The sequence below is a fragment of the Sturnira hondurensis genome, unplaced genomic scaffold (assembly GCF_014824575.4).
Source record: "Sturnira hondurensis isolate 20B ecotype Veracruz unplaced genomic scaffold, ASM1482457v3 Scaffold0024152, whole genome shotgun sequence".
In the NCBI taxonomy this organism is placed as follows: Eukaryota; Metazoa; Chordata; class Mammalia; order Chiroptera; family Phyllostomidae; genus Sturnira; species Sturnira hondurensis.
The window spans coordinates 1,208,203-1,221,298 of NW_028096783.1; the positions used below are offsets into that span (position 1 = coordinate 1,208,203).

General features: G+C 48.2%; 1 protein-coding gene across 1 annotated transcript in view; it reads right to left on the minus strand.

Annotated features, from left to right (window-relative positions):
- Positions 1-13,096, minus strand: part of JAM3 (junctional adhesion molecule 3) — a 76,180-nt gene that overhangs the window by 2,378 nt on the left and 60,706 nt on the right. Inside the window, exons 2-8 of the mRNA XM_037038323.1 lie at positions 10,034-10,099; positions 9,408-9,521; positions 3,558-3,710; positions 2,885-3,087; positions 1,915-2,014; positions 331-460; positions 184-238 (exon numbers count right to left, since the gene is read on the minus strand). Coding sequence (XP_036894218.1) covers positions 184-238; positions 331-460; positions 1,915-2,014; positions 2,885-3,087; positions 3,558-3,710; positions 9,408-9,521; positions 10,034-10,099 — 821 coding nt within the window. The remainder of the gene's footprint in view (positions 1-183; positions 239-330; positions 461-1,914; positions 2,015-2,884; positions 3,088-3,557; positions 3,711-9,407; positions 9,522-10,033; positions 10,100-13,096) is intronic.

The window sequence follows — 13,096 nt, forward strand, 5'->3', positions numbered from 1 at the left end:
TAAGAGCCCTCGGCACGGACGTGTTACTGTGAATGCCGAGGGGCTCAGGGTCAGGACTATCACTGGGAGACTTCTTTCCTAGGGGCCCAACTTGGTTTCCAAGGAGGAGTGTCACTGTCCCTGCTGGGACACTGCGACTTGTAGGTCTCCCACGTGATACCTGCTCGGTCCCCTCCTCCGTACCTCCTCATCTGTCCTGATATAGTTAACTCCATCTGGCTTCCCCGGATTCTTGTAACTGTGAAATAAGATAAGAGGGTAATTCAGTGATCACTGCTTACCACATTAATGCCAAATTGAACTTTGTTTTTCCACAAAAGACAGGCTCACCTTTCCTCACTCTGTTTGCTGTTGATGAAGTACCCACGTCTGTACGCACAGCAGATGCCCACGGTTATCAGGGTCAGGACGGCAAGGACGACCAGAACCCCGCCAATAATCCCAGCAATGTTCAGGTCGTCTGGGTTAAAGGAAGATCAATGGGAGGGAGGATGCCTGTTGACCTGCTACACCGCCCCACTCTCCGCCTCTATCCTCCCCGCCCCCTCTGCCCCCCGGGCTCCTCCAGCCAGAAGAACAAAGTGAGAACACATTAAACTCTTTCTTTCCTAGACACACAGGACGCCACAACCCCTGATCTCAGTTGTGAGAAGTACTGAGGCGTCAGCAGTTCAAATGCTATTACCGTTACTGCCGTGATGAACGGGGCCTGGCACTGCATGTACAATGGGCTCAGAGAGCCTCTGGCTAAATCTCTGCAAATACCACTACTGGAAGAAATGGATACACTGTAAAGACAGAATTAGGACCCAGGAGTCTTACGGGACAAAAATTCCTAATTTTCAGGGCTTCCCTTGGCTGTGATTAGTTGGGGGAAGAGAGCTAGTTCCCAGCAGTGACAAACTCGAGGTAAGACCCTCACTGGGTGCTGGGCCTCTCATCCACAGGCCTCACCCCGGTTCAACCCTGACGCTGTTTTCTCATCTCTGGATCACGGGCAAAGGGACTCGGTCCCGTTCAGCGTGAGAGCACTTAGGGCCGTCTTCTTGGTGCAAACAAAAGTGCAGTGAAAGATGTGCAGGGGATGCATCAGCAAGGGGGTTGTTAAAACTCCCCCTACCCGGGTGGAGCGGCTCTCAGTGTGAGGGCACGTTTAAAAATCAGCTGGAACTTCCGATTGTAAAATCTCAACTCCCAAGCTCCACCCCTAGAGATTCCCCAGGTCCTCCCCTGAGAGAGCAGGAGGGTCACCGAACGCTGCCGTGCACACACACGCTTCCTGACCTCCCTGGAGAGGGGTCTGTTGAGTTGGGGGGTGGTGCTGGAAGCTGAATTCGAAACAGTGATCCCAAATGAGTCTCATGATGGGGCAAGTCTGGCAAACACTGCTCAGGGGTGTGTGCAGGTGGGGAGGGAGCAATGCGGCGAGTCCCAGGTGTTTCTGACTGCCCCACCTGCCCCCATTCTGGCCTCGACACCTCATGCTCCAGGACCGATGCCGCAGAGAGGGCATCGTCACAGAACAGGGGCTAACGCTCTGCTCCGCTCACTGCAAAATGGTTACAACTGGGTCGGTTTCTGAGGACTTCACACAACCTTGTGTTTTTATCAATTACAAAGTAATGGAGTCGATTACACTCAGTTAAAAGCTACATAATTAGCCATGTTTCCAATACCACAAGGCTCTAAAAAGTCTATTTTGAGGAGATAAACATATTGCGAGGACCACTTATTAGTCATTTAGCTATTACTCAGAGCTTTCTCATCTTTCAATGTGCCCGAGAGGATCTGGCTGGACCCAGTCACTACGGAAGAAAGCAGGAGAGCTGTCTCAGCTGATGGGCTGAGACTAAATTTAACATGTTCTAGCCACTTGCCAGTCTTCAGAGGAAACCTTTTCAAAAAGCAACTCACAGACTTCCATCTCCTGCTCCTCACACTTGGCTGAGCCGGCGTCATTGGAGGCGATGCAGTAATACCGGCCGGAGTCCTCCTTGTGAACAGCGCTGAAATCCTGCTCCAGGAAACAGCAAGGGAACAGTGAGACCACCCAGCAGGGCAGACCCCCAAGGGCTGGGGAAGAAAGCCCTGCCCTCCCCCAACCCCCTCCCGCTGACCTGCTTAGCCCAGAACACGGTAAAGCGTCTTCTCCTCAGCTCCTGGGTCCCCTTTGGCTTCTGGGTCACTGTCTGGGGTCCCTCCCCATATTCTCTCCTGACACTTGCCTGAGAGCTCTGAACAACAGATACCCCTTGGCATACGGAGACAGCAAAGCCTAGCACCATCCGGAAGGAGAGGCGGGGCCTGACTTTGATTCAGGAGAAGGGACTCTGATAATGAGTGTTCCTCAAGCAACATGTTGGCAACACAAACACGGAGGGTCCTATCCTATGACCCGGCCGGCTCCTCTCTGCAGGTCTGCAGTCCTGGGGGTCCCAGAGCCTGGTGCCAGGCGTCCCCAGGGCGTCTGTCCCCTGTGCACAGCCAACCTGCTTCTACCTCTTCCCCAGACCACCCTTTCCCACCAAGGTGCTTCAATTCTTTTGAAGCAAATTTTAGACACATTTTATGCACAAACACTTCAATAAGCATCCCTAGAAGATAAGAATTTTTTAATCATGACTACAATACCATGATCACGCCTAAGGCAACATACGATTCCTTACTCTCAACCATCCAGCCCGTTACCAGATGTCTCTGGTTGTCTCATTGTTTTACAGTTGGATATTCACATCAGGACCTTTTCCGGGGAATTTCCAACATGCGTTCCCAGCTCCCACGTTAAAAGGTTTCGTTCTCTCTCCTAATAGCTGCTCTTTCCACAAGAGGCTGCCCTTGCCCCAGCAAAGACGTTTCCGTCCTTGCCTCTCAGAAGAGGTCTTACCAGAGTGCCTGTTTCAGAGTTCATGAGAAAAGAGGAGTTTTTAAATCTGGGGTTGGTCCTGGAATCTTTCGGCAGGGGCAAGTCATTGCGGTACCAGCTGTAATGTGGTGGGGGGTGGCCCTCCCGCTCCTGGCAGTACAGCGTGGCTGCCTTGCCTACAGGCACAGCCTTTGGTACTCTGCACACCGGAGGTACTGGCTTCACTGCAGGAGAAACACAGGGTGGTGTTCAAACTCAGTGACACAGCTGTATTCTCAATGGAGCCCAAAATAAATCCGCTCCTGCAACAAGAGAGCCAGCCAGGGGATCTGCACCACTGCCATCCCCATGGTCACGTGAGCCTCCATACTGCATGAGATCTGCCGCCTGCAATGTACTCCTGTAGCTCACCCCCACGCCCAGTGCAACCCACAGCTGTTCCCAAGGCCTCCACCTCCCGAGCAGCGCCTCCTACAGTTGGTGGAGGCAAGTGGCAGAAGCTTTGCCTCCATCTCATCCTCCACCCAATTCCAGCATTCTCAGGTCCCCAAGCTCTGCCTCCTTAAGTCATGTGATGCCCTTAGGGATGGGCTATAGGGGGAAAGAAGGTAAGAGCTGATCTTTTTTTTTTCTTCTATATAGATTCATGAAGCCTGCAAGGGGGAACCTACTTTAACTTCACATGAGTCCCTACCTTGCACAGTTAATTCAATGACAATCTCGTCCATCTCTTTGCGGTCATTTCGAGCCACCACCTCACAGCGATAAAGAGCTGAGTCTGTTCGGGTCACATTCCAGATCTTCAGAGAGGTTTGCCCAACTAGCTCTGCACGACCTGCCAAGTCACCTACAGAAAAGAAGACACAGGGCACTCCGAGACTCTGTAAAGATGTCTCTCGAAGAAGGCAGTTTCTGGGCCGGCACTCGGTGCTGCAGTAGGAAGGCTGCAGACCGGCTTCCCTCTCTGTCCCTCTGTAACGGAGGTGGACTCGCTGAAGACCCGAGCACCAAAACAGTGCCTGGTGTGTACGAAGACCCGTGGCATGTGTCTGTTTTTAAGGCAGGGACCTCATTTCCTCCTCATGATCCTCAGTGGGGGAATCCCCACTACAAGGAAAGAAATCAAACAAACGCCGTTAAATAACCCCCCAGCATGCCACAGACAGCGCTGCGACAAGTGGGTCTCCACATGCGGCGAAAGAATGAAGCCGGGATCCTACCTCATACCATCGACACCAAAGACCTTACTGAAACGTCAAGTCTGTGAAACTTGTAGGAAAAACGCAGATGTAAATTGTCATGACCTTGGATCGGCAATGATTTGTTAGATCTGACACCAGAGGAACACACAACTCTCCCCCCCACACACAGTTACAGTCACCTTCACTGGACTCCCGTAAAAATAAAGACTTCTGTGCTTCAAAGGATACAGCGAGTGAAAGACACAATCTACTGAATGGGAGGAAACACGTACAGATGATGTATCTGACAAAGGAGTAGTATCCTGAACACAGGTCTACCCCTGCAGACACCACAGTGAAGCAAGTAACACAAAAAGCGAGCTTTAATCTTTTTGCTGGGGGAGGGTCTTGCCTTCAACTCGTTAGAAGACACAACCATCTGTAAAGCACCATAAGGTGAAGAGCAATAAAATGAAGCACCAGTAATAAAGAACTTGCAAGTCAACAATATATAGGCAAACAACCTAATTAAAATGGACAAAGAATTTGAATAGACATGTTTCAGAAGATCTGCAAATGGCCAATAAGTTCATGAAAAGACACTCAACACCTTCAGTCATCAGGGAAATGCAAACCAAAACCACAATGAGCTACTGCTTCACACCCACTAGGACAGACAGAATCAACACGATGGGCAATTACAGGTGTTTGTGGGATGCAGGGAAATAAACTGCTGAAGGAATACAAAATGGTACAGCAACCTGGAAAACAGTTCTGCAGTTTCTTAAAACACACACACACACACAAACTGACACAGGCAACTACTATATGACCTAGCAATTGTACTCATGGTCATTTATCCCCAAGAAATGATGTCCACACAAAAATCTGTACATAAATGCATTCATTGTTGATAACAGCCAAAAGGTGAAAATAACCCAAATGTCCATGAACTGATGACACAGTAAAATATTATTGATCCCTATTTTATAAAAGGAAGTACCGACGCATGCTACAACACGGATGAGCCTTAGAAACAGCATGCTCAGTGGAAGAAGCCATTCACAAAGGGCCACATGGTATGGGAGTCCATCTCCATGAGGCGTCCAGAGCAGGCAACCCCTTCAGGAAAAAGCAGATTAGTGGTTGCCACGGAAATGGCAGGGGTGGGGGGCAGAGTAGTAGAGATGGGGCGCGACTGACTACTGGCGGGTATAGGGTTTTTTGTGGGGGGCAAAACGGAAGTGTTCCAGAATTTGACAGTAACAATGGTTCATGTCTTTGCTGAATATACACTTTCAAAAAGTGAGTTTTGTGCTGTTTGAATGTCTGTTTTTTTTAACATATTTTATTGATTATGCTATTACAGTTGTCCCATTTCCCCCCATTCCCCTCCACGTTGCACACCCCCTCCCACCCACATTCCCCCTCTTTAGTTCATGTCCATGTGCCATAAGTTATTCAGCTTCTACATTTCCAATACTATTCTTGCCCTCCCCCTATTTTCTACCTACCATCTATGCTACTTATTCTCTGTATTTTCCCCCCTCTCTCCTCCTCCCACTCCCCTGTTGCTAACCCTCCATGTGATCTCCATTTCTGTGGTTCTGTTCCTGTTCTAGTTGTTTGCTTAGTTTGCTTTTGTTTTAGATGTGGTTGTTAATAACTGTGAGTTTGCTGTCATTTTACTGTACATGTTTTATCTTCTTTTTCTTAGATAAGTCTCTTTAACATTTCATATAATAAGGGTTTGGTGATGATGAACTCCTTAACTTGACCTTATCTGGGAAGCACTGTATCTGCTCTTCCATTCTAAATGAAAGCTTTGCTGGATAGAGCAATCTTGGATGTAGGTCCTTAGCTTTCATGACTTGGAATACTTCTTTCCGGTCCCTACTTGCCTGCAAGGTTTCTTTTGAGAAATCAGCTAACAGTCTGATGGGTACTCTTTTGTAGGTTACTGTCTCCTTATCTCTTGCTGCTTCTAGGATTCTCTCCTTCATTTTTTATCTTGGGCAACGTAATTATGATGTGCCCGGGTGTGTTCTTCCTTGGGTCCAACTTCTTTGGGATTCTCTGAACTTCCTGGAAGTCTATTTCCTTTGCCAGATTGGGAAAGTTCTCCTTCATTATTTGTTCAAATAAGTTTCCCACTTGTTGCTCTTCCTCTTCCTCTTCTGGTACCCCTAAATTTGGATATTGGAACATTTAAAGATGTCCTGGAGGTTCCTAAGCCTCTCATTTTTTTTGAATTCTTGTTCCTTCATTCTTTTCTTTTCCGTGTTTCTTTTTTTTTTTTTAAAGATTTTATTTATTTATTTATTTTTAGAGGGGAAGGAGAGAGGGAGAGAAACATCAATGTATGGTTGCCTTTTGTGCGTCCCCTGCTGGTAGTTAGCCTGCAAGGAACCGGCCTGCAACCCAGGCATGTGCCCTGACTGGGAATCGAACTGCGATCGCCTGGTTCGCCGGCCCGCGCTCAATCCACTGAGCTACGCCAGCCAGGGCCTTTTCCATGTTTCTTTGTTCCTTCTGGTCCACTCCACTGATTTGAGTCTCAGTTTTCTTCCCATCACTACTGGTCCCCTGTACATTTTCCTTTATTTCACTTAATGTAGCCTTCATTTTTTCATCTAATTTGAGACGAAATTCAACCAATTCTGTGAGCATCCTGATCATCAGTGCTTTGAACTGTGCATCTGATAGGCTAGCTATCTCTTGGTCGCTTAGCTGTATTTTTTCTGGAGCTTTGATTTGTTTTTCCATTTGGCCCATATTTTTTGTCTTGTTGTGCCTGTTATGTATAATGGGAGGAGCCTTAGGTGTCCACCAGGGCAGGGCCACCCAGTGGCTGGGTTGTGATGCTGTATGTGGGGGCGGGGTCCAAGAGGGAGCAATGGTGCTTGCTCTGCTCTCCGTTGGATCTGAGTCCCCTCCACTGCTTCCCCCAAGCAAACTGGGCCTTTCTGGTGCTGATTCCCAGGTGGGTGGGCTTGTGTACGTTCTAGGACCCTGTGGGTCTCTCCAACGAACTCTCCTGCGAGGCCGGGAGTCTCTGCCTGTTCCTCAACTCCCACAGGTGTTTTCAATCGATGTTTTGAGGCTTTATTTCCCGGTACTAGGACCCTGGGTTGCACAGTCTGTCTCGCTCCCTAGTTTTGCCTGGTTTATCTGCACATGAATATGAGATGGCCTGGTCAGCCAGCTGCCTTGTTCACAGTGTCTTGCTTCACAAATGCCACCTCGCTGGGTCTGCCCATTGCCACCCTGCACCTGGGGTCTGCCAGCCGCTGCCTGCGCACCCAGGGTGCCTTGCACGCTCAGCACGACTGCTTTTTGTGCCGCAATCCCTCTCCACCCGGCTGCCCAACTCTGCCCTTCATACCAGTCTGGATGAATGTGTCTGTTTTAACTCCTTGGTTGCCTGACTTCCATACAGTTCAATTTTCTGTCAGTTCTGGTTGTTGTTTTGTTTCTAAATTGTTGTCCTTCTTTTGGCTGTGCAAGGAGGCACAGTGTGTCTACCTAGGCCTCCATCTCTGCCGGAAGTTGAACATCTCAGTTTTTAAAGAAGCATAAAGAAGCTTAAGAATGACAACTAAGGGAAGGAGTTATGGCACAAAAAAAGGGGAAAATGACACAAAAAAGTAGAAACTAATTATTGCTAAACCCGCTGTTTAGTGAAAAGAAGAATTCACGATAATGTGGTACAAACAGCGAACTCTCATGACAGAGGACACACACTTCCAGAGGCATTTCCCAATAGGAGGGCCTGCTGTCCAGCAGCCATCGGTGGAGGACTGGAACTCACACACCAGAACACGGTGGATGAGAGCCAGCAGGAGGCGTGCGAGTGGCCCTGTGCTGAGGAAAAGGCCAAGCAGACTGCGGTGTCCCTCCAGCCCTCACACTCTGTGTGACGAACAGTCTGCCCATCCTGCGGGCTCAGGCTGAGGCGTCTAATTCCCAGAAACAGGAAGCATTTGGGGGAAATTCCCATTTGGTTTCTCAAATGACAGAAACTGCATGAACAGGGCTTATCAGGAGCAGCCTAATTTGCCAGAGAAAAGAGATCTGTTTTCTGAGAATAACATTCTCTCTTCAAAAATAAGGGGTGAAGGCTGATGTTGGTGGGAAAGCAAAGCCATTTTAAGAGCCTATAAACTTGGATCATATTGAGGACCCGAAGCAGAAAGACCATGAATGCAGGCTGTTTCCACGAAATCCCTTTCCCATCTCCCAAACCTCAACCGTCCACTTTTCTGAGAACTCTGAGTGAGCCCACTCACAACTCGCCTGCATGTGTGCCTCACACTCGCTCCCTCCCTCCTGCCCGACTGGCAGTCCCGTCCCACCTCCAGTCTCCTGTGGCTCCTCGTCTCCCTCCCTCGTGACAGCTACTCCCCAGCAACGCCTCCGCTGTCCTCTTTCCATCTTGATATCCAGAGCCTCCACCTCCACCTCGGTTCAGGCCACAAGCCGCTCCCTCCTGGACCCCACAAAAGGTGCCGAATTGTCGCCCTGCCCCAAGGATTGCCCTTCTCCAATCTCTTCTCTTCAAAGTGGCCAATTCGGTCGTTCTAGGGCATAATTGTAATCAAGCCACTCTCCCCTTCGAATCTGTCCATGGGCCCTCAGGAGACTGTCCCTCCTCGCCAGGGTGCACTGCTTGGCCCTGGCGCCCCTCTGAATGGAGCCCCGCTCCCCACACCCTTGTCTAGTCCCAGCTGTGGGGGAGCCCATGCTGCGTCTCTAATAAGCCAAGGTGCCGTTTGCTGCTGTATCTTTACACACAATATTCTTCCCTTGCCCAACCCATTTTTCCCCCCATGCCTGCCTGAAGGTCACTTCTGGGAAGCCTTTCATGGCCACCTGTGCCTACTTCCTGTAACCAAGAGCACCCTCTGCCCACCTCTGGCCTAACCGAGGATAATTTCCTGCCAAGTGGTCCACAAGTGCTTTCTCAGTGCGGTACGCTTGCACCCAGTAAATGCTCATCAAATACGAATGCTTGTCTCCTTGCTGTTCCACACAATCTTTCAAATAATTCACATCACTAACGTCATGGGTCATGAAAAAAGACGGCCTAGGAAAATGTTCACTCTAATACTTCACAGAGATATTCTGCAGAGAGATCAAAGTCCTAAGGAGCTGGTATTTGTTGAAGCTGGGTGACAGGGTCAGGCAGGTTCAATATGCTATTCTCAATACCTTTACAGGTTCAAATTTTCTGTAAGTAAAGCAAAACAAAACAAAAAAACCAGTTCCAGCTACGGAGGCAGGACTAGCGGGAGGAAAGAGAAACTCCAGCCCCGAGGGTGTGTCTGGGCCTTGTGGACAAAGGAGGGACCACAGGAGCTTACCCTGAATTTTGTTGTCAAAAAACACGTATGTGGTTTGGGCATCTTGAATTTTCTTCCATTCGATCCTGGGGTTATGTGTCTGTGAATCTGTAATGATACAGGACAGCTCCACACCTAAGGAGCAAGGAAAAGAGACTTCTCAGGGCATGTGGAACGACTTCAGGTTTCTTGTACACGCAGACCAGGCAAGTTGTCCGCAGCTTTCAAGAGTCCTTTCATGCAGATTGAAAACCCGGCTGTCTCCAGGCTCCAAGAGACTTTAAGGAAAGACTGATTTTAGCCAGAAAAGGCATAAAGATGATCAGCAAGAACCCCTACTAAACAGAGCAGACACTCCCCCTCATAATCCGCCTGCATGTAGGAAATTCCTCTCTTGTGTGAGTGCCAAAGCCAGGACAGGAGCCAAACCTGGGCCACTCCAACCCTTGCAGAGGTCCCTGGGACTGCCGAAGCAGGGTGCTTCACTGGGGTGCTGGCACAGCAAACACACCAGTGAGCTGCCACCCACCAGAACATCTCTCTGGCACTATACATATGTGCATGCTTGTTCTGAGTTGGCTGCAAGACTGCAGAATGTCCACTAGATGGTGCCCATTCTCCTCATACACAGTCTCCCTGGTACTTACTTTCAAATTCTGGTACCACTGGGTTTCGGTTGCTGGATTTGAGATTCACAGCTCCTATCAAGCAGCCTGAAGGGGGAAAAATAGGTAAAATCAGAGACAGTGTGACTCTGAAACAGCAAAGAACCCTCGGACTAAGGTCAGATTTTCCTCTTCTATGTAGCTTTAACCACTAAGCACAAAGGACAGAAAAATATTATATTCTAAAACAAAGACCCCTGGATACATACAGCAAGTGGACTGCTTTGTCTCTCAGTCTGACTTTCACTGGAAAAAATGAAGAGAAAGAGAAGAATTCGGAGAATTCACATTCCTTCTCCATCCCAGATGCAGCCCCCAGGGCTTTAAAGACCTTTCCTGTGAGAGCTTCCTTCTTGCTTACAATCAGCACTAATCCTTTCGATCTACCCGTCCAGACCCCACCAGCAGCCTTCTTGTCATCCCCACCCCCCTGCTTCTCTCCTCCTCCTCTAGGCCTCGAATCTGGCAAAGGCACTCTTGGCGGACTCGACATGGCCCCAAACCATGGCCTGGTGCTGGGCACCAACCCTCTGCCTTCGGTCCTCGGCCACCTCAGAGACCACGCCTTCCTGTGTGAGATGAGACTCTCATCCAACCTGGAGTCCTGTCCACTAAGCCGTTTGCACCAGCCTTGAGCAAAGGGGCAATATAATAACAGAGGGGCAGTATCATAATGCTAAGCTGAATGACACTACTGACAAAATCAAGACGCACTATGCCAAGGTAACCCCTTTAGGAGCTCGCGTTTGGCCCTCTCTGTGCTTCAACAAACGTTTAGACACCACTCTTCATGGTCTCAACGCACCCCAGCCGATTTTCTCGGAGAAAGAACATCAAGTAGGCACATCGGTCACCCACAAAATGTCATTCCTCAGACACTTGGTACATGCCACCCCCAAAGATCTTCATACACAAAACTCTTAACAAGGTCTGCGGGTCTTCACGGATGGTAGCAGAGAAAGTAAGTGTGCAGAAAGACCTATACTCTAAGGCAATGTTTTCAACCTTTTTCATCTCATGGCACACATAAACTAATTACTAACATTCTGCAGCACCCCCAAAATATATTTTTTACTGAGCTGACAAAAAAATGGATATAATTTTGATCATGCACACTGGATGGCTCTTGGTGTGTTGTCTGCTGTCATTTTTTATTGGACGATCCAAGAGAAAAGAGGTCAGTGCCCCTGACAAAACAGGCACTGCACGTTGTAAAAATTCTCACAGGCCACCAATTGAAAATCACTACTGTAGGGGGCTTTCTAATTCCTTTTACATTAAATGAACTATAGGTCACAACAATACATTCTTTTCTTTTTTCCAATCATATTTAATGGTTCAGCTAAATGTATACATCCCAGCATACATTTTGATCCTTCTTTCTTATTTAGTAAGTATTCAATATTTATAACAAAAACTGTAAAGAATAAAAAAAAATCAGAAGTATAATATACCTGAGTTGCTGTAAGTTTGTAAAACATTCCCTTCCAGCCCTGACTGGTGTGGCTCAGTGGGTTGGGCATCATCCCGCAAACTGAAAAGTCGCTGGTTCGATTCTTTGTCATGGCCCATGCCTGGGTTGTGGGGTCAGTCCTCAGTCTGGGGCCTGTGAGAGGCAACCGATTCATGTTTCTCTCACATGTCAGTGTTTCTATTCCTCTCTTTCTCCCTCTCTTCCCAGCTCTCTAAAAATAAATAAATAAAACCCTCCATTCTCCAAAAGGCTGTAGAATCATGTAAGTTATGTTATTTTGTTTTGCTCACCATGAGCATGTACAGCACTTTATACTTCCCACTCAGTCTGAAAGCTCCCACTGACCCATGAGTAGAGACTAATCTGTGATGTCCTGTGTGTCTACCAAGGCCACACAAGTTCCTTCTGAGGAAAGTGACCACAGACATTTATAGTAAGACCACTGTCATTTAGATGGTGAGATACCAAAGCTCTGGCTACAAATGACCATGACCAGGGATCATCTTATGACCCAAAGGCTATCAAAATGGACTTAGAGTAACACATGAGAATTTTACCCAACTGGACAACCCTATCTCTGATCCTTTCTTTTCTTTTCTTTTTTAAATTTAACTTTAGAGGGGAAGGGAAGGAGAGAAGGAGAGAAATATCAATGTATGGTTGCCTCTCGTGTGTCCCCTGCTGGGAACTGGCCTGCAACCCAGGCATGTGCCCTGACTGGGAATTGAACCGCAATCGTGTGGTTTGCAGGCCCGCGCTCAATCCACTGAGCTACACCAGCCAGGGCTGATCCTTTCTTTTAGGAGGTGTGGCTGTGAGGCTGATCCTTTCTTTTAGGAGGTGTATCCCTGGCTGGTGTGGCTCAACTGAGTGCTGGCCCGCAAACTACAGGTTACTGGTTCAATTCCCAGTCAGGGCACATGCCTGGGTTTCTGGCCAGGTTCCCAGAAGGAGATGCACAAGAGGCAACCACACATTGCTGTTTCTTTCCTTCTCTTCCTCCCCACTCCCCCTAAAAAGAAATAAAATCTTTTTTTAAAAAAGTATGAAGCTAAAAGAAATGAGTGAATGGATTAGAGAGTTTATATAGTCACCAGAGAAACAGAGTAGGAGGAAAAAGAGATAGGCTGACTCATCCAAATGGTACACACACACGAGCTGGTAACATGAACCCGAAGACAAAAAAGATAGCAGCAAAGTGAATACAGTGTTTGCAACAACGCCAAATCTCCACCAAGCCAACTGAGATGGATTCTTTACAATAAATCTCTCAGGCAAACTGAGCGATTTTGCTTCTTATAACCAAAAAGCAGCTCAGCTAACACAGCCCCAGATAATGGAAATAGTTGTCCCTCTTACCCCCCTAACTGCAGCTGTGGGGAATGCTCCATACTTCTTAAAGAACGTTTGCCCTAACCTCCTTCCTGCCCAGCTCCGCAAGATGAGTGTCACAGGCACCTGCTCAGGCCAGTCCTGGAACACAGTGTGTCCCAAAAGGATTCAAGAACAGAGGACCACAACAAGCAAGTGAAGTTCTAACTTAAGCGATTATTCACAGCTGCTGGGCCCTT